At 41.1% G+C, this 21,342-nt stretch overlaps 1 protein-coding gene across 2 annotated transcripts in view; it reads left to right on the top strand.

Moving 5' to 3' along the window:
- Positions 1–14,111, top strand: part of dock1 (dedicator of cytokinesis 1) — a 172,129-nt gene extending 158,018 nt beyond the window's left edge. For both annotated transcript variants that reach the window (XM_070851297.1, XM_070851296.1), the window contains exons 47-52: positions 5,919–6,056; positions 8,608–8,750; positions 9,244–9,442; positions 10,925–11,105; positions 11,766–11,917; positions 13,255–14,111. In XM_070851297.1, coding sequence (XP_070707398.1) covers positions 5,919–6,056; positions 8,608–8,750; positions 9,244–9,442; positions 10,925–11,105; positions 11,766–11,917; positions 13,255–13,350 — 909 coding nt within the window. In that variant the 3' untranslated portion in view covers positions 13,351–14,111. The remainder of the gene's footprint in view (positions 1–5,918; positions 6,057–8,607; positions 8,751–9,243; positions 9,443–10,924; positions 11,106–11,765; positions 11,918–13,254) is intronic.
- The last annotated feature ends 7,231 nt before the right edge of the window (positions 14,112–21,342 follow it).

Here is a 21,342-nt window from a genome sequence, read left to right as displayed (position 1 = left end):
GCACACAGGGAACTTTTAAAGAGATGACTAAAGCAAAGTTGTCAATTTGAAATGCAATCAGCTGTCTCCTTGCCAGAGCAGGCATGCTTGTTTATCTCGCGTCTTGAATGTCTAAATGAGACAAATGAATGCGAGCCTGCTCCAGTGAACAAACTAAACGGTTCGAAATGAGCCAGTGTGCACTGTTATTCTGAAATACCCATTGTCCTCGTCTTGCAATTAGAGAGGAAATGAGCAACTGGAAATCAGGAAATTAGGTACTGTAAAAAGCTCCCTGGCAAATACAAAGTAGGTGTTTTCTGTGATGTTTCTGGTTATAATTAGCAAACGCTCTACACAGATGCATAAATTAGTACCTTAAACCTCTCATGCAGCATGATTCACTTTATTAAAAGTAAAAGAGCAGCTGAGTGATTAGCAAATTGAAACACAGACCTAATGGGGCCATTTTCACCAGGGCATCATCTTCATCAGCATTTCTCATGCATATAAACACAATCTCTCAGTGACGATTCAGTTTTCTATATGGTGTCTCTTGATTAAGGTTTTTGCTTGTGCTTTTGGTCCCTTCACCTCATCTATATAGTACAGTCTGTCTGTTTATTAGTCTGTCTGACTCACCACTGGCTGTGTACATCTGTGAGACCTTTGTGACCTTCATGAAAGGTCTTAATATGTCATCATAGCCTTAATACCAGACTTCTCAAAGGCAATGTGGCTATACCAGCACCCCAGGGTGAGTCTCAGAAGTCTGCTCGCTGTGCATTAGGGAAGGATAGAGTGACAGGGTTCAGCTAAGAACACTGGGCTGTGAAAGACACTGCTGATATTAAACAGCAATGCCATTTCTTTCGTACCTTTGGTTAGCTGATAATACTGGCATTCACCTGTTTATAAATGGGGTTGGGGCTTCATTTGTAATCACTGCAAGCCCACAAAGTGCAGCTTGAAAGGTGAATCTTTTGTTCAAATAATGTGGTTTGCATGGAAATATGTTGGGAGAATGTGCCTAAACATAATCAAATGCCAACCCTGCACTTATGTATTCTGGAAGTACAGAAAAATAAAACAAGTTTGATGTCAAAGTAGTCATCATATTGTAAATCCAGATCTATTTTCTTTTTTTTCGCCATTTCATTCTAAATGCTGTATATTTACAGTCATTTGCACAACTCTGAAAGAAACGTAGCCCTGAGTTACTAGCGGCTTATCAAGTGTGACTGACTGAGCTGTTTTGAGGATCACTTGACAGACATCACCACGACTGAGCATCTGTGGCTTACCTTCACATATTTTTTCCATTTCTCATAATTGATCCCAGACTGGGGAATTGTATATATTCGGCAGCTATTGGCAGCTAAAGGAAACATTGTGTGATCGAATCAGTGGCATTGAAACATGCAGTGGGGCAAAAAAGTATTTAGTCAGCCACCAATTGTGCAAGTTCTCCCACTTAAAAAGATGAGAGAGACCTGTAATTTTCATCATAGGTATACCTCAACTATGAGAGACAGAATGAGAAAAAAAAAATCCAGAAAATCACATTGTCTGATTTTTAAAGAATTTATTTGCAAATTATGGTGGAAAATAAGTATTTGGTCAATAACAAAAGTTCATCTCAATACTTTGTTATATACCCTTTGTTGGCAATGACAGAGGTCAAACGTTTTCTGTAAGTCTTCACAAGGTTTTCACACACTGTTGCTGGTATTTTGGCCCATTCCTCCATGCAGATCTCCTCTAGAGCAGTGATGTTTTGGGGCTGTCGCTGGGCAACACGGACTTTCAACTCCCTCCAAAGATTTTCTATGGGGTTGAGATCTGGAGACTGGCTAGGCCACTCCAGGACCTTGAAATGCTTCTTACGAAGCCACTCCTGCGTTGCCCGGGCGGTGTGTTTGGGATCATTGTCATGCTGAAAGACCCAGCCATGTTTCATCTTCAATGCCCTTGCTGATGGAAGGAGGTTTTCACTCAAAATCTCATGATGCATGGCCCCATTCATTCTTTCCTTTACACGGATAAGTCGTCCTGGTCCCTTTACAGAAAAACAGCCCCAAAGCATGATGTTTCCATCCCCATGCTTCACAGTAGGTATGGTGTTCTTTGGATGCAACTCAGCATTCTTACTCCTCCAAACATGACATGTTGAGTTTTTACCAAAAAATTCTATTTTGGTTTCATCTGACCATGTGACATTCTCCCAATCCTCTTCTGGATCATCCAAATGCTCTCTAGCAAACTTCAGACGGGCCTGGACATGTACTGGCTTAAGCAGGGGGACACGTCTGGCACTGCAGGATTTGAGTCCCTGCCGGCGTAGTGTGTTACTGATGGTAGCCTTTGTTACTTTGGTCCCAGCTCTCTGCAGGTCATTCACTAGGTCCCCCCATGTGGTTCTGGGATTTTTGCTCACCGTTCTTGTGATCATTTTGACCCCACGTGGTGAGATCTTGCGTGGAGCCCTAGATTGAGGGAGATTATCAGTGGTCTTGTATATCTTCCATTTTCTAATAATTGCTCCCACAGTTGATTTCTTCACACCAAGCTGCTTACCTATTGCAGATTCAGTCTTCCCAGCCTGGTGCAGGTCTACAATTTTGTTTCTGGTGTCCTTTGACAGCTCTTTGGTCTTGGCCATAGTGGAGTTTGGAGTGTGACTGTTTGAGGTTGTGGACAGATGTCTTTTATACTGATAACGAGTTCAAACAGGTGCCATTAATACAGGTAACGAGTGGAGGACAGAGGAGCCTCCTAAAGGAGAAGTTACAGGTCTGTGAGAGCCAGAAATCTTGCTTGTTTGTAGGTGACCAAATACTTATTTTACCAAGGAATTTACTAATTAATTCATTAAAAATCCTACAATGTGATTTCCTGGATTCTTTCCCCCCATTCTGTCTCTCATAGTTGAAGTGTACCTATGATGAAAATTACAGGCCTCTCTCATCTTTTTAAGTGGGAGAACTTGCACAATTGGTGGCTGACTAAATACTGTTTTGCCCCACTGTATCTGCCTCTGTAGCTCATTGACATTTGGTTGTTTTTTTCTGGAAAGGTAATATTAGCATATACTCGGCTTGTCTGACCTTGTTTTCTAGCTGTCCACAGTTTTAAATGTGGCTGGTTAGAGCTGTGATACTCAACCACTGGTATTTCCACAGGTGTTTGCCTTGGTCAGGAAAGAATGCCTGAAGTGTACCCATCACAATGTGCTTCATGGCATTTTTTATTCATCTGGCTATAAGCTCCAATGTTTGTTTTTTATTAAGAGTTCAGCCTTTAAAGCTAGAATTATAACTGGTGCTGTGACATGGCCCATAAAAAACCTTGGGCGGTGCTGCACTTTCCCAGCTAGCATTTCAGCATCTCATGCAGAAATGTTTATCTGGCACTCCCAAGTTTGCCCTTTTCTCATCTAACAAGAGCAAAATGTTGTAATTCCTAGTCAATGCTACATACCAATACAATGCAGTCTTACAGTGTGTGCTATTTTTGCAGTGTGCATTGTTAGTCATTGTAAGCTAATGTTAAGAGTGAAATCTATGCTAGGTCTTTATAAAAGCAGCCCCAGGTCTCCAGTGTCTAATTATCTGATATTAACATCAGCCTCACATGAGGTAACATCTCTTGCTGATATCCCAAATCATAAACCTGCTGTCTCTTAGTCTACTGGAGAGGAATCAAAACTTTTTTTTTTAAAAGTTAGTTCATGTAATTAATCCACTGAACTTTGTGTGTGTGTGTGTGTGTGTGTGTGTGTGTGTGTGTGTGTGTGTGTGTGTGTGTGTGTGTGTGTGTGTGTGAGAGAGAGAGAGTTGGCAACCTTGAGCCTTAGTGTCTTCTACAATGAGCTTATCTCCGTGCAGCCAACAAGCAGAATTCTGTTGCCATGCTGCCACTCAGTCGCACTCAATCATCCTAAGGTCTATAAAAAGATGTGGGTATCCTGGGAGACGTGAATTTTGCCTCAGCTTTCACTCACTGTTTTTTTTCTCCCCGTTCCTGTCTTTTTTCTTCTCACAACACTTCGTCCCTGTGACTCCTCTCCCTCCTCCTTTCTCCTGTTTCTAACCTCTTTTCCTTGCACCTCTCTTTCCTTCCCCTCACCTTTTCTCTCTCAACCTCCTGCCCTCCTCTCCTCTCTCCTCCAAGAGGTCCCAACGGTGATGATAAAGGTGCTCAATATCAGGGGAAATCCTCGCAGGGTGTCTGTAGCCTCCTCTCATTTATCTTTCTGTGTCAGAGCTTTGGTTTTATGGATCACAGCACAGTGACTAACACTGGATTTTAGACACTATGATACATGCTCACTATCACTTTTCAAGCTAATTTGCTCACTCTGTGCTTCTCCTATCACAGGATGCTGTTTTAATGTATTAGCGTATTTAATGTATGTAGTGTATTACACAAGGCCAAGAACCTCAGGGTGTCTTGTTCTTCAATTGGTGACCTTATAGATGTGTTCTTCAGCCTTAGTTCTTTCTCCCTATTAATGAGCCCACCACATGTTGAATAATGTGTAAATAAAACATGCACTGTTTGAGATTATTACAAAAGGTTGCATCACAAAACTGAATTGGTGTTGTGTGCCAGCTGAGTGAAGTCAGTTCTTGCTGTAGCCTGCTTTGGAGGGGCGGTTTGCCCTCAGAGAAAAGGAAGAAAGGCGAGCAGTCTCTAGGGAATCGGAGGTTAGCGCACACACTGCCTTCTCTTTACTGGCCCACCTATGCCCGATACTTCACATGCTTCTTTGTACTCTGAGCAGGTTCTTTGTTCCATTTGCTCAGGTCTTAGGTGAATTTGTTAGCCGTAAAAGCTGCTGTACTTAAAATGAAGGCACAAGATGCACTCTGTAGTTTAGTGTTTCCTTGTTTTTCAAATGTGCAAATGCACCACTCTGACTGCGACTGATTAATATAAACGATTGAATTAAATCCCCTCTAATGTGGCGTATTTTTTTTGTTTTTACTTATTCATAAGCATAAAAAGCATAAGCTGCTTTCCTTTCACCATTAACAGTATTTCTCACTTATTGCAGTGAGACAGTAAGGAAATAATTTTAACAGTTGCCATGGGAAAGAAAAGGACTGCTATTACCACAGCTGACTGTAAGGTCTTTGCTGGTTTCTGGTTATTTATTGTGCAGTTCTTCACTGCCTCACCACAGCCAAAGATGGCATGTAGCAAGAGCCCTAACCTGTGATTTAAACCAGGACAGAGGAAAAAATCACTCAAATGCTGGCTCCCCAAGGGATGACGCATCCTCCTCTTGCCAGATTTAGTCAGCAGAGCTTGCTGACACTGGCTGTGGCACTGGGGTTTCCTAATTACTAGTTTTCAGCAGTTTCAGTCTTTTCCACACTCTTGCTCTCTCTGTCCCCTCTCTCTCCTTCTACCTGAGTTGCCTCTGTTATGTGTTTAGATTTTGCTATTCACCAGCTGCCTACAGTGTGAGATGCAGCAGTGTGCTGGAAAGGGTGCATTGCGTCTTTATTTGCATCACAGGAGGAGAGGAAATCATCCATCACATGCAGTACATGCCTGTACATGTAGTCTGTCTTTGCTTTCTGTCTATTGCCTTGTTTAATATACCTGTGTGATGATGTGTTGATCATGGTGGTGGGAGGCAGGGGGAGGGAGCGTCATGGCAACAGCCTTTTCTAGTCTATTTCCACCTGGACAGTTTTGCTGTGATATTTCCTCTTTGAGCACACAGACACACTCAGACTGATGTGCATTCCCTGCTTGTGCTGAGTATGCATAGCCACGGGGCCAAAGGTCATTGCGTTAAATTGGATGTATGTGGCGGAACAGTAGCTTATTCCTCTGATGAATGAAGAGCCGACATGTAGCTCACCTCTCGTTTCTCCAGGGTATGTTGGATGAAGGCTTCTTACACTATTGTTTTGCCCCACCAGATCCCGCACCTTGCCGAAGGTGTTCGCATCCACGGAGAGAAGGTCACAGAGGCGCTGAGGCCTTTCCACGACCGCTTAGAAGCATGTTTCAAGCAGCTGCGGGAGAAGGTGGAGAAGCAGTATGGGACAAAGGCCCTGGTAAGAGATTTTGCCTGTTAGTGACCTTCTCTGCTCCATCAAGTGCTTTATAGCCCAGTGTGGTCATTTTTAGCAGGAACTAATGGAATCTGCAGCTCTTTCTTTTATTTCTCCTGGAGTATTTTCCACAGCATTTCTTAGAAATGTATATGGAACATATATATAACACCAATATGTTTTGTTATACTTTTGAGAAATGCTTTATATAGGAGTCTGGTCTTCCTGTTCCTTTGGTTAGGGATGCTTGCAGTTATAACATTTATTCCACACAAGCTTTATTTGTCTTTTATTGCATTTCAGATACAACACAGATGCACCGACTTTAGTGTTATCTGAAGATGTTCATTCTTGAGTATTTTATATATGGCTGGGGTGGTTAGAAATACCAGACGCAGGATGACAAAAGCCCCAGAAAGACCTCAGTCATCACAAATCTTTTATGAGAAGACAGGGAGGCCTCGTTTGTTTTACCTGTGTTAAAGTTACAGGAAACTTAATTTAGAATCCTTCTTTCATTTTTCTGCTGAAATACACGTGATGTATTGCTCAAATGCATTTAAAGTTACAGAAAACACCAAATAACAACAAAGCCACATGGCGTAGGTTGCTATGGCAACACATACATGGCACACAGTGTAAAGGTAACTAAGGAAAGCCATGTTCCCTGTTTGGATCTACTGTGCAGTATGAGTAAGCCAGACAAACAATGATCAAATGTAAAGAAGAAATATTATGCAAAATACAGTTTTTAATGTAATGTGTCGACATGAATATATGTCCCAGCAGTATCCAGAGACCCAGAGAGAACTAATAGGCCATCCTCTCTGTTTTCCTCAAGCTCTCTCTTTCAGTAAAAATGTGTGAAAATGCTCTGTTTAGATTTGGCCTTGTGTCTGACGTCACACATGAGCATGTGACCTCCCTCAGCCTATCACTAGGCCGACAGTCCCGCCCTCTCAAGACCTGAATCCAGTCCTGTCTGCCATTTTTGTTATGTCACTCGCCCTACCCCTGGTAATAAGATGTTGAAGGTACAAGCAAAGCAAGCACATTTTTCTGCCGTTGGCTGCAAAAAACCCACACAAAAGTCCTCATGTCCTCCCACCATCTGAGGAAGTGAGGATCCAGTGGATTTACTGTACTTTGGATGGACGTATTTTGGAAATGTCCCCACATTTGCATGACTGCAAAACATAATTGTAGCATCTGTGTGTGTAACATCATTTTACTCAGGACTGACTTTGCGCCTAAATATTTGTGTGAGCTACTCTCCCAATATGTGCCCTCTCGTTCACTAACATCAGCAGATGGAGCCCTGATAGTAACTTCAAGGTCACAGTCGGTGCTGATGGAGCCCTCACACTCTGCCTGCTGAACTCAGACACATAAAGTCTCTGGCTTCTTTTAAATCTCATCCTAAAACTTTTCTCTTTGTGAAAGCTTTCGGTAGGATTTGATATGTTTTTATTCATACTGTTTACCTTATTTTTATTTGTTTTTACTACCTATGTATTTATGTCATTTTGGTTTTAACTCATTTTAACCTTCTTGTCTGGTTTTATTTTATTTTTATAAAGCACTATGTTACGTCAGTAGAAAATAATATCAACAAGGGACAGTAACAGTACAAGCTCAAGGCTGGACTGATGCTGGCTCTCTGTGACCCGACTTCAGACTTGGTGTTATATGTTGTTTTACTGTTTATTTAGCAGATTTGTCTGTTGAACTTGGCGTTGGCATGTTGCTCGCCTTCTAATTCCTGATTTTGGGTTTCCTGGTCCTTTACAGTTTGTCCTCTAAATGCTCTTAACATGTATGTCAGACTTGCTTTTACTTTTAGCTGAAGTCAGCTCATTTGTAGCGGGATGCTGCTGGGTGCTGCCTCCCATCTCTCCTCTCCTTTACGGATTTAATTGTTGCTTGGCCAAGCTTTTCTCTCAATCTTGCCTGAAGTAAAGGCACCCTCGCTCACTTTAAAGGGAGAGGGTGGTGACCTTTTAAACAAGAGAAAAGCCATCACTTTCCGGGGTGTGATAATAAGGTTATCCTATCACATGTTTGATGGCCCTTTTCTTCACTTGAAAAGAATGCAGAAGGGCTCATTAAAGCTACTAGGTTTTTCTTCCAGAAGGTCCTTTTTTTACAGAATTATAGAAATTAGTATCACCAGAGTTTTTTCTCTTTTTGTTCGGTAATATAATTGTGCTTTGTCCTATGCTGTGCATAGGATAATATGGGGAATGGCCCCCACCATTACAGTTTCCCTCTGACTATGAGTGTGGAATCCCATCCTTGAATATATATCTGTCATCCCTCATAATATGTATTGGACAAGGTCAAGAGTGGCAAGCAAATGTTGACGTAGTAATGAGCACTTTTTTCCAGTTGTAAAGTAATAACAATTTACACCTCTCCCTGAATATGTAGTAGTCACATCTATCTGTCTGTCTGTCTGTCTATCGAAATGTAAAGCTAACTTCAAAGCAGTCAGTTACTTATAAGCTGATTTCTTTCCGTGCGTTTCTGTTTTTCCTTTTCTCTGCGGTGCCAGCCGACGGCAGATGAACGGCGGGGGCCTCGTCCTCCCTCCATGGTGCGCTCCTTCACCATGCCCTCCTCTCAGAGGCCTCTGTCAGTGGCTTCAGTCACCTCGATCTCCTCTGACAACTCACCCTCCAGGCCTGGCTCAGATGGGTAACACCTGGTTTACAGTTCTTCGGGGCATAAATACCATACATCCCCCATGGCTTTTGGTCATTCCATTTAAGCAGTTCATTTTTTATTTATTTATTTATTCTAATTACCATCTTGTAATAATCGTTGTCTTCAGTTTGATTCTCAGTCTCAGGCCTTACACTTAACATTTTACACAGATTCCACTTTCATTTTAAACCTAAGACGATTTCTGAAGTTGTGCTTCAAACATTTTTCATCGAAACTATTTCAGTTATTCCCATTTAAGTCCAGATGAGAATAACACAACAGTGTTGTATAGTTTTTTCCTCACCTCACGATCATCTCTGGCATGAGTCCGTATATTACATAAAGTTCAATGTTTACTGGAGGCTGTGTTAAAATTGCACATACAGACAATCAGACATTGTTGATAAAGCTGCTTCAGATGCACAGACAAGGAAGGAGATAAACACTCTTTGATTGGATCATTATCATATTCTCCTTATTGCAGTTTTGCCTTGGAGCCTCTCCTGCCAAAGAAGCTGCACACCAAGTCTCAGGACAAGCTGGACCGGGATGAGCCCGAGAGGGAGCGCAAAGAGAAAAAGAAGGAGAAGAGGAACAGTAAGCACCAGGAAATCTTCGACAAAGAGATGAAGACCACAGAGATCCCTCTGCAGCCCGCTGAAGCCGTCATCCTGTCAGAGACGGTACTGAAAAAGTTACCTGCATAATAAATTACCAGTAATATACCTATGTATTACTCATACTCTCTTTCTGTCCATTTTCTCCTATTTTCCATCCTATTCTAAATATATACTATAGTAACTTTAACTTTACCTGATGGTTGCTTAAACCATTCTGTATTCTCCTGCTTTCCTTCTTCTTTTCTCTGTGGTACTCTATCCTACACAAGTGCAAGGCTCCCAAAGTCTGAATCATTTCAATTTTGGAATTGAGGAGCTTTTCTCCAGCGCCACTCTTAGGTCAAGTTAAGTTTTCGCACAAGAAGGCCACAAAAGGGCGACACAGGCAGTAGACTGTGACTCTTGCACCGAAATGTTCTGCTTGCACAGAGGACATCGTAGAGTGCACATACAATAATACAATATTGTAGAGCAGTTGATGACCTCTGCTGAATGTGATGTCTGTAGTATCCTGAAGTCGGATTTTGAGTTTTGTCCCCTTAGCAGCAAATCTCTAAGGAAAGCAAAATGCATCACAGTCCTAGGTATAGTCTTCATTCTTTCCAACACATGGCTCCCATTTCTACTACCCCCTACCTTTCTCCACTGTTCTATTTGCACTCTACGTCTTCATCTTCTCCTCTCTCTATTGTGCTCATGTCCCTCTTTACCACTGCTGTGTTCATTACAGCAGACGGGTATCACTGTGTTCTGCATGCCCAGTGGGAATGCTCCCTGGCCAACGGCACTAAGATAAGGGTGGGAATGGGATCCAAAAGAGGCTCATAGCACTGGTGGAGCCGTCTGGCTTGTGATACGAGCCTCCTCCCTTAGGGGTCAAGGATAGACCACCTAGGGGTCTGTGGTAGTTCCCAAGCTGTTGTGGTATGTAGTTATAATCTGGAAAACCTATATCAAGGAAAGTGCTTTTTTTTTTTTACCCTCAATACAAATGTCAGTTTTGTATTTTTGTGCTCTAGAAAATCCCTGGATGAAGTGTGTTGTTATTTTCAGTGTCTCCCATGTGGCAGACTGTTTGAGTTTGGCCAATTACAAAGTTGTTTGTTAATGTAGCCTGCAGTGTGGAATAGCCCTGAGGACATATCTTTTCATATTCAAATTCCAGCCACAATAAAGCTGGGAGAACTCAGTCTTGCATGCAAACAATGATTTGTAACCACAAATAAGATATTGCAACCCAACGAGCACATTTATCCAAATAGTTTTTCCTTTAGGAATACAAATAGCCGACTTGATATGTGCATGGATACACACACACACACACAATGGTCCCACAGGAGATGTAAAACTCATTTCACCTTGGTCTTTGATAGATCTTCTGTTATATTTCATCACGGGCTCAACTCATTTGCCACACAGTAATTTTTGTTCCCAGTTCTGTTTTATTGACTTGTGTAATTTAGATTGTTTTACTTTTAGCACTCCGTAATGACTCAACCACTGATGCTGTGTACTTCCTCCCTTTGTCTGTGCGTGATCACTCAGATCAGCCCCCTGCGGCCTCAGAGACCAAGAAGTCAAGTTCTCAACCAGATTGGCGGAGACCGGCGCCTCTCCGTGTCCCCTGGACCCCCTTCCTCTTCCTCCAACTCCTCCTCCTCCTCGCCGGGCCCCCCACCCATCACACCCAGGAGTAAACTCTCCTTTAGCCTGCACACTGTTTCCAGTAAGTCCAGTCACACTTTACTTTTACTCCCCTTCAAGCACATACTGAGCTAAAAGGTTCTTTTATCTTCTTTGGATTGTAGATTTCCATCTGACTTCATTTTACCTCTTGCATCTGTGTTTCCACAGGCTGTGGTACATGTGATGTCACTCAGTTTGATATAAAAAAAATAGCATTATGTGTCATATTAGCTCCACATTTTTTAATGGATACTCTAATTCTAACTGTCAGGACCACATATTTACATCTAAATTTGTCTCCCTTTGTCACTGGCTGCTAACACTAGGATCACACATAATAGGCTCGAAGTGTAATCAAGGATGCTCATTAGCAAGAGTTCTTTTACATGTGTTATATGGTGTCTGTATGGGCCAAACTAACTGGTCAGATAACATTTTACAACTGATCAGCACTCCACATTAATACTAAACTGTTCTTGACGTGTACAATCATTTCCCCTTTAAGTGTTTGCAAGAATTTTGCTCTTAAATTCAATTCTCTATAATTCTTTTATTGTTACTTTAAAACATACAATTAGTCTTACTAAGAGGGGACCTACCAGTAATGGGCCATGTGATCCATTTTGGGTCCCAGCCTCACTGTTGAAGAAATGCCCATGCACTTTGATGAATGTGAGCTGATGAGTGCCCTCTAACACAGATCTGGAGCTGAACGGGATGGGCTGCTCTGACAAAGGTGAAACCCCTCCTCCGCTGCCTGTGAAAGGCAGCACAGCTGATTATGGCAACCTGCTAGATAATCAAGACTTGACGAGTCCCTCGACGCCTCCACCACCCCCGCCACATCAAAGAGTAGGTGTTTTAATTACGGCTGAGAGGAGCTCCTTAATGATGCATGGCACTTATACTGAAACAAGAGGCCCCTACATGCACTTGACATTCGGGTCAATTTCTTCCACTGTTCCCTTCCCTGTACGTCCTGCGCTCATGTGCTTGCGTCCCTGTCGGTGTGCGTGTCCGAATGTCTCACACTCACAGTTGTGCTTGTACTGCATTTGTGCATCATTTTCGTAATGTGTGTCACAGAAGAGTGTAGGCATCAAGTCAGTTAGCAGCAAGGGCCTACACCCGCCTGTCCACCCCGCTGTTATTTATACTTGTTCCCCCCAGCCGGCCCGGCGCTCAGACGTGATTGATTGGATGATTACTTTACCTCTCACATCCATCAGGAGCTCTCCCGCTGTTAATCAGCGGCTCGTCTCTCCACACTCACAGACGTCTACGCTAGCCATCCTCTCGCCTCGCCACTCCGTTAACTAATCTTATTTATCCACTGTCACGGCTCGTGGACAGGTAGTAAACCGGAGCCTGTGCACACAGTGTGGCAGCAGGCTGACAGCAGTGTAGTGAGAGCAGATGTTCTGAGACTGAGTGACAGCCACTCTCCATTTACAGTCCTTGATGGAGGCAGAGGTGAGGTCATTGACGAGCATTACTCCTTGTCTTTTGTCTCTGTTGCGAAGTCAGGTGTCTTAGGTAGGAAGGGCATGCGGGGGGACAGTAGAGCTTAAACATTTCAGACTTTTTCTATCTGGAGTGAATTAGGATTAAAATCTGACCACATAAATATGGAGTATATTCAGGGAAATAACATGATTTAGAGATGAAACAGTTCACAGTTTTTGTGTTTTTCAACTAATACAGGGCTGCTCTCCTGTGGTTTTGTTGAAAATGATTGATGACAAAAAAGTATTTATCAGCATCAGAAAAGAGTAAAAGCTTAGATTTAGGTGTCTAGTGTTGCTCCAGGATCAGGCTACATGATATCAGCCTAAATTTGCTGCCAAACCAATAGATGTGGGGTGTTTAGAAGGAAAATTTTGCTCCCATACACCAGCAATGGAAAGCAACAAATTCTGACAGTCTGTCTCTTTCCTCACCTGTTCCTGTTCACAGTGTATTTTGTCAGTTTAAGGTGCTATGATCACCTAATCTGGCATAGTGACTATCTTAGAAGACATAAATGTTGTGTAAGCTGATCCTGGCATTAGCCCATGTATTAAAAGACCTGTCAATCCCTTTGGGAGTGATAGCAGCTTTAATCCGGAGTTTTGAAGTTTAGCGGAAAGCCACGTTGCCCTTATTTGAGAAAATGGCAATTTCAAGGCTACTGTTGTGTCTGTTTGCAGCCCGTTCCACCTCCGCTCCCCAGCAAGACCCCTCCTCCACCTCCTCCCAAGACCACCAGGAAGCAGGCCTCCATCGATTCAGGAATTGTACAGTGAACAAAGACACTGACAGCAGGACCAAACAACACACTGACAACGCAACAAAAACAACATCAACAGTAACCGCCCCCCCTCCCCAAAAAAGCGTTTGTTTTTACCCACACATTCCTCGCTCCCTGTCCCAGCTTGACAAGATGAATACCTCACTGCAGCCCGCCCCTTCTTATCATCTTTTTTTTATTTCCTTTCTTGTTTTGCCTTCAGTTTGACGGTGATGCAGTCTGCAACAGGGAGCATGTTGCACAGATGACTAGTCACTGAATTTATAGATGCTGTCTACCACGCCACTTCAGGACTTTATCAGGACATTGTGTTCAGACAGATAAGCTTGGACCAACAGCTTTCCAATACTGACCCACTCTCAAGTATATGAGAGCACATAGCTCGTTAAAGAAAAATTCCTCTCTTTTATTCATATTCCCACTATGTACAGAGGTTTGTATATATGATTTTATTTTATTTCAGGTTTTTTTTGTATGTGCTTTGACCATGACTCTTTTTGTATTAACGTACCATTAGATTAAGTGGCATTTATATGAAACAAAAAAGGGCTCGTAGGTTTTGAATTGACAGGGACCTTACAGAGTTTGTATGTGAGAACCTATCATGGATTTTATTGGCAAAATTTTGGAGTGCACATACAACTAACTCCTATCGCATTATCATTGTTCAGACCTTGTCCTAGATTGCTGTAACCTTGGATTTCAATAATATTGACTGTTCCCAATTCACTACTGACATGACTTCTGAATAAACTTTCAAATGTATGTATTTTTAAAAAAAAAAGATGTCTGCCTCATTATTTTGTCTACAGCGAGAGATGCTGAAAATAGACACGAGTGTTTTCATATTTCTGAAATCCAAAACAAACTGGCAATCTGTACGCGTTTCCTCACTTCTACTGAACACTCTGTAACGAAGCTTTCTGCCTGCTTGATTGACAGCCATCACAACAACCACTTCATTGTCAACACAGAGGCGTTGTATACTGGGAAGTGTTATGCCACAGAATGACTTCTATATAGGCTAATGCAATCTCATTTACATAATGTGTCCGCTCACCAAGCGATCATTTCTCTTTTTCAAAGCTGAAAGTGTGAATCTGGAATGTGGCCCATATTGAAAGAATAGCAGCATAGATGAGCCAACAAACCACAGGCGCCGGCTTTGTCCCGCTTCATGCAATCTTGACTTCTACTTTTATAGAAACTGCTGAAGGTCATACTTAAATTTCTCTATTTAAAACTGTCGTTTCCTCACACTGCTGCAGCACAATAGCACGTCGTGTGAAAATGTTAATCATCTTTTAGGGTTTTATTTAATTTCGTAGTCTGAAAGTTATTGATTGGGTGTCATGGGACTCCCATCCAAGACGCACAGGCTGACAAGTTTTTTTTCTCAGCTTTTTATGCTCGATGGGTTTAATGTATTTTGACTCCAAATTAATGATTGGAGTTTGAGCCATTAAGTAAGTGTACAATTATCTGTTGTGCAGCAGCTTTAAATTAAATCACACATTAATTAGTTTAGTAATGTGTGCATTACTCTAGGTGTCAGTAGAATAACTTCACTAATTTAAAGTTCAGGGACAGTGATCATTGTGGCATAAACAGCATTTAAGGCATACAGTTTTTAAGAAAAGTCTTTAATCACAATGCCATTCTATACTGATAAAGAGAGGTGTTTTAGATAACTTAAACCATCAGTTTTAATAATTTATTAGGGATTTTCTCCATGCAGCTTTATTAGTCATATTCTTTCTAATATTGAGAAAACTCATTAAACATATATTTTAGTTTTTAGCAGTTTCCAGCTGTTATTTGTGCTCCAGTAACTCAAAGTTTCTGTAAAATTGTGCTTTTGAACCTTCAATTTCTGAACTGTCATTTGCACATTTTGTGAATGTATTTGCTGGCCTCATTGTCTGAACCATAAAACCAGCTTGTGGGACCCTTTTGAAGTGTTTGCCCCGGGTGGCTCATATTCCTCTGCTTTCCTATTCTGCTGACACTTTGTGAGTGGGTGTCCGCCTGAGGAGAATTGCTCAAACTGTAGCATCTGTTGTTTGAAGATGTTTTTTATTTATTACATCTCAAGAAAGTTGGGGTTTATGAAGCTCTCTTGTCCTAATTAGGAACACTGAATGACATCTTTTCTTCTGGTGGTTTATTTGGTAAAAGCAGCCTTAAGAGACCATGTGTAATAGTGTCGCTCAGGGGTGGTTTTAACATATTTTGTCAGACTATAAAATGTCTCATTATTATGTTAGTAATACACCTACTATCAAAATGCAAAATTCAGTGCTGTTTCTTAATTGTTCATTAATAAACCAAGCAAACAATTTGACTTGCGTATATAATTCTCAACAGAATTGATGCTGTAAGGGGCTAGAATTCATCAGAAAGGCAGTAAAGCTTTGAAAAATCATTATATAGAAAATAAGTCAATACTTATCTGCAGTCTATTCCATTACCTGTCGTACTTCCTGTACCAATCACAGGAAAGAAAGAGTTCCCTCTTTCCTCATCTGTGCTCATTTAGTCCAACAGTAAAATTCATTTAATCCTGGTGAGGGCCGATCATTGTTGTGTACATGTTATCACGGCTGAATACCAGGTCGGTATGTGCACCATAGGACCTTCGTTTGACCATGTACTATCCGTCTTGATAATAAATTGCTCTACAAAAACACAGAGAGAAATGGAAAGAGTAATATTCAATAAAAATGCAAGTTTTCCTATCATACCAGTGTTATTTTCTCTCATGGTTTCCCTCATTCATCATTCTTCCAGTTCCCTTCAAGGCTTGACTACCTAACACTCTCTAACGACCATTAGCCTTGCCACTGTGCAGTGCCATACTCTACTTACAAGGACAAAAACATGATGGTGTTCATTAAAGCCTTTGCTCAGTCCTGATGCGCATACGACCTATTGCAAGATAACTTAAACGTCACACTGGTGGAATTTATGGTTTCAATTGATTCCATGTGAAAAGCTTAGGGGGTGTATAAGGTGCCACATGAGAAGAATGAATGACCGTTAATGGCCACAAACTAATCAACCACTCCTAATCGCCGATCGATAGCTACAAGCCAAAGTACTGTGTAGAGTGTTAAAGCGGTGGCCACTGCGCTACTAAACAACTTGAGGGTGATTAACAAGCAGGCGATCACAGTTTGTACAGCGATGATTTAGAGCTCTTACATCTTTTGCATGCGTTGCCTATAAAAAGTATTCAACTTCCCCTTTTGACTTTTTTAGACTTCAGATTTTATAATAGTGAAACGCATTGAATGTAAATGAAAACGCAGACTCAAAATATATATAATCTATAATTCTCTACAAATTGATCTGTTGTCCCACATCTCAAATTACAACCCAAAATAATTAGTAATTGTAATGATAGAAAAAAAGCATGTGTTACTAGTTAAATCAGTGTTACTGTTTAAACTACCGATGGCTCAGTGCTCTATAAGTACCACAGTAAGCTTGGACACCTGAAACTGAAGCAGCTTAATGTAATGCATCCAGCAGTCATTTTATTATTTGCACCTGTGCTTGTCCAAGTGTGACACCTCAAAATGTCTTCTGTGAAAAGGTCTGTTGTGTTAGTGCTCACCCCCCTTGTACTGTGACACACCTGCTGTCATCACTGGTGCTGCCAATTGTTTTTAGAAGTCGCATAACAGGTTGAATGGGAATCATCTGTTAGTAAAAACATTTGAATCTGGAAGGTACAACACCTGCTTAATCAGTGTCCTGGCAAAAGCTACATCATGAATATAAAGTAACAAACAAGTCTGCGACGAGGTTACTGAAACACAGCGAAGTACAATGAGGTCAAGCATTTAAAAAAACGGCACAGCTGTAAATCCACCTGGAGCGAGCCTGTGGACGCCGTGAAGCAGCTACGGGGTTGAGACACTGTCCATACAGCAAGTGTTGCCCCTGTGATTCACAAAGAGCAGTTTTATGGAGCTGTGGCAAAGAGAAAAACACAGTAGGAAAAAAGAAGAACTCACATGACATGGCCCAGCAGCATGCTGTGGGGATGTCTCTCTGCAGCAAGGAAGGTTTGTAAAGGTAGAGGGAACACAAATGTGGCAAAATATGAAAAAGAAAAAAAAAATCAAGGTATAACAGAGTCGAAAAATGTTCTATAGTCACAGAGTGTGTGCAGCTCAACAGAGTTTGACCAGTTTTGCAAAGAATAATGGGTATGCAATGCTGACATAGATCCATCTGCTTAGAATGCATTAGATGTCAAAAGGCACCACTGACTCAAGGGGGGGTGGACATTTATGCAGTCAGTCACATAGCTATCTTACTATGTACTTAATTTAAGTCCGTTTCACAATTTCTTTCTCACTTGGGCATTAAAAGTTTTAGTGATTTAAAGTAAAACAATAAAAGAAGTCCAAGGGGGTCCAATACTATTTTTATAGTCACTGTAACCTGCTTATTGCGATGCAATGATTAGTTCATTCTTTCCAAACTGAGGTGGGGATAAAAACTTTCATCAATGGCATAATTCACTTATCAAGAATACCCAGTGCACACTCAGTATCTAGCCTTGCAATTGAAAAGGGATAAAGGGTGAAGCATTTCAGCAGTGGTAATATTACATAGTTAACTGGCAGCTATTTCAATAGGCTCTCAGTGATTTGTGCTCAGGCATTATGCTTCACCCTCTCTCTCCTCAAAGCATAGGGAAATGCATCCCTTAATTGAGAGGATTTCCAGAGGCTTTGTGAGGGGAAAGCTGCGAGCTAGCTCCTTCTCTCCAGGAGAAATGTATTTACAACGCACTCCATCCCCATCTCATTTGTCATTTCAGTGTGGAATAATGTGTATATTTTCCTTCCCTCTTGACACGCTCTCATTTGCTGGGAGGCTGCAAATGTGCATGCTTCTCTTTAAATGTCTCCTTCGCATTATGAAAGAGGACTGTATTTCCATAAATCAACAACTGTGCATATATCCACTAAACTCACTACATGTAATGGACATGGTTAGCAGTTGTGTTTATATTGTGAATGTGGCAGACACTGTGCATAGCTTCTCAGGACATACAGATTCATTTTTGCACAGGCAAGGTATTTTCAGACATAACTACGAGTCTACAGTCATGCCAGCAGCTTCACAAGGCCGTAACGCATGGCCATGTCAGCACACATGCTCATGATGACAATGCTACAAGTTAAGCAGGTATAATATTTAACATGTTCACCGTGGTGTGTTAGCATGCTAGCATTTGCTAATTAGCAGTAAACATAAAGTTTACCATCACCATCCTAGTTTTGTGTTAGCTTGCTAACATTTGCTAATTAGGAGTAAGCACAAAGGAAGGGAATATCATTCATTTTGCAAGTATTTAGAAGTAAGAATCACTAAAGTCAATATGATTTATCATCAGGGGACCAAGTTTCAAAGAAATCCAACCAACTCGTGGCCCAATCCAGCTAAAAAAAAACTTTATTGCATGCCATCCCCCTCTTTGTTCCCATAATTTAAGTTAACTGTCTAATAAAGAAGATAAAATGAATCTTGAAAGTAAGATGGTAATTTCCATTCTAAATGCCACCCTGTCTAAAAATGAAAAAGATCTGCATTTAGACCACCCATTGCCAACTAAATGTGCTGATGCCTATTGTAAACAAACATACAGCTTCACCAGCAAGTCAATACATGTCACCATGAAAGTAGAGTGTTGTGTGTAGCTGTCACAGATAGTGTCGTGCAGGAACCATAACCTTTGTATCGCAGCAGAGTTGTCACAGAGTGGTTCAGTAAACTGGCTGAATGAATTGTGCTCAGTGACAGAGCAAACATCACTTGTGTGGCGAGAACAGGGCTGGTGTTTACTCGGTTTTAGGAGCATCTGCATTGTCCTCAAGAAATATCTACTGAACAGTGATATTGAGTCAATTGCCTTTGCTTTGCCTCAATGTCACTCTTTCACTGAGGAATCTTCATTAAATGTCTTTTAAAAGATAATAGCAGATTTTTTTCAGTTGCACAGCTCCTTGTGCTATAACAAAACAAGGTTAGTGATATGAAGATACAGTTTAATTTGCATGTCTCTGTCATGACCCATGACAGAGCTGAAAAGAGCTGAAAAGTTATTTTTCAAGTGAAAAAGGCCAAACGTGTTTAGCTTGGTTTTTGAGGAGAGGTTTGTTTGTGAGCAAAAAAGCCAAAAATTCACAGATTTTATGATGTCAAACTCAATCACTTTGATTTTCAGACTTTTAATTGGGCAAAAACAATCAGTTTGATTATGTTTATTTCAAATTTGGGTTGATTTTACTCGGTAATATTTTCTACTGTTGTGTGCCCTAAATGATTCAGTGATCGACAGGGAAATAATCATCAGACTAATCGATAACGACCATAGTCATAAATTGCAGCCCCACATGACTCCTATTTTGGAAAAACATCACTTTGCCCAGATTTTCAGTTACTTGCAAAATTTCTGATAAAACACAGCTGCATTTAGAAATGTATCCACATGACCACACAAACTAAAATAATAACAGACCTCCTCGGGTCCTCCTCGACAGTTGCCTGCTCTGCCGAGCATAAAGACAGTTTCAAATGTCTTTATGCTGTTAAAGTGTGAGATTTTGCAGATAGCAAACTGTCCTTCTAGCACATTTGTAATCTGTTGAAACAGCATATAGGAAATACCTGGACTGGTAGCCATGAGCCAAGCCTTTGATTGAACACTTTAATATTGTTTTTCTGTACCACTTCCAACTTTACACACTCCAGACAGACACTCCATCACTCTCTTATCAAGAGCGGCCGTCACAAGCAGCTCTTACAGGCACAGACACAAGTCGACACCGGACTATAAAGCACCGGAGAACTGCTGGCATTTTAAATCAGAGCCTGTTAGCATGCATGTTTCTGTGCTGTATTCAACACTAAATACAAAATGTACATTCTGCACACAGGCTTATTATCTTGGTTTGAGGGAGTCAGTCTAGTGGTGGTGATCTATATTAGCTGAGGCTATTATGAAGCACAGGGTTTTCCCAGACAGTCGGTGAGACGTGTTGCTAGGAAACATACCTGGAGATCGGGGGTGGAGAACTGGTTTGATGAGGAAGCAGAGTTCCCAGCTACTTTCAGCCTCACATAGAAATAACTAAGAAGTGCCATAGGCATGCTGTCTCAATCGCAGAATATTGATTTGGTTTTAATTAAATCTTTATAATTTGGTCTTTTTGATCTCATGTCTGTATTTGTGAGCTGCCTCAGAAGCTTTCCTTCTGCAAGTATAGGATCAATGGATGTTTTTCATAGATTCCCACCAATACCATGACAAACTCATAACTAAGACTCCACTGAGAGCAAGTTTTCATCACAGCTCTGACAGTTAAATTGGCAAAATGTGATTATCATACACACGATGCTTACCTCTGAGATTATAATACTCTGGCATATTGATGACCTTTTCAGAACAGAATAAATGTATTATTAAAGTAATATTGTACATAATTCTAAAGCAGCAAGCGTAAACATTTAGTGGTGTGGAACTGTATATGCTGTAAAGGCAAAATCCTGCGTACTCAGACAGCAAACTTCCACACAGAGGAACATATTTCATTACTTTCGCTTCAAATTCTTAAGCCTCTGTATTTTTTCAATTCTGCGTGATTAAAATCAATATAAAGATCAGATTCAGGATTTTGATATATTTTGCCTCCCAGAAAACTGCACAGCATGGTTGATGGATGGGTATTATAAAGATTTTGGTTTATTGAGTAACGCTGAAGGTGTCATGTTTAAAGCAATGCTGCCCTCATCTGGGTGATACTATTAGTGCTGCCTGCCTGCCACATCACACTGCCTAGATGAGTAATTACCAAAGTGACATAAACCTTTGGCTTGTGTATATATAATTTTAAGGTCATATTAATAGTCTTGACACCACCAGCACCCTACTATATCAAAGCATGTCCATGGTATCTTTGCGCCA

This window comes from Pempheris klunzingeri, chromosome 20 (genome assembly GCF_042242105.1).
Source record: "Pempheris klunzingeri isolate RE-2024b chromosome 20, fPemKlu1.hap1, whole genome shotgun sequence".
Taxonomy (NCBI): domain Eukaryota; kingdom Metazoa; phylum Chordata; class Actinopteri; order Acropomatiformes; family Pempheridae; genus Pempheris; species Pempheris klunzingeri.
The sequence above is the reverse complement of the archived record's forward strand: the minus strand, read 5'-3'. Positions and strand labels throughout refer to the sequence as shown.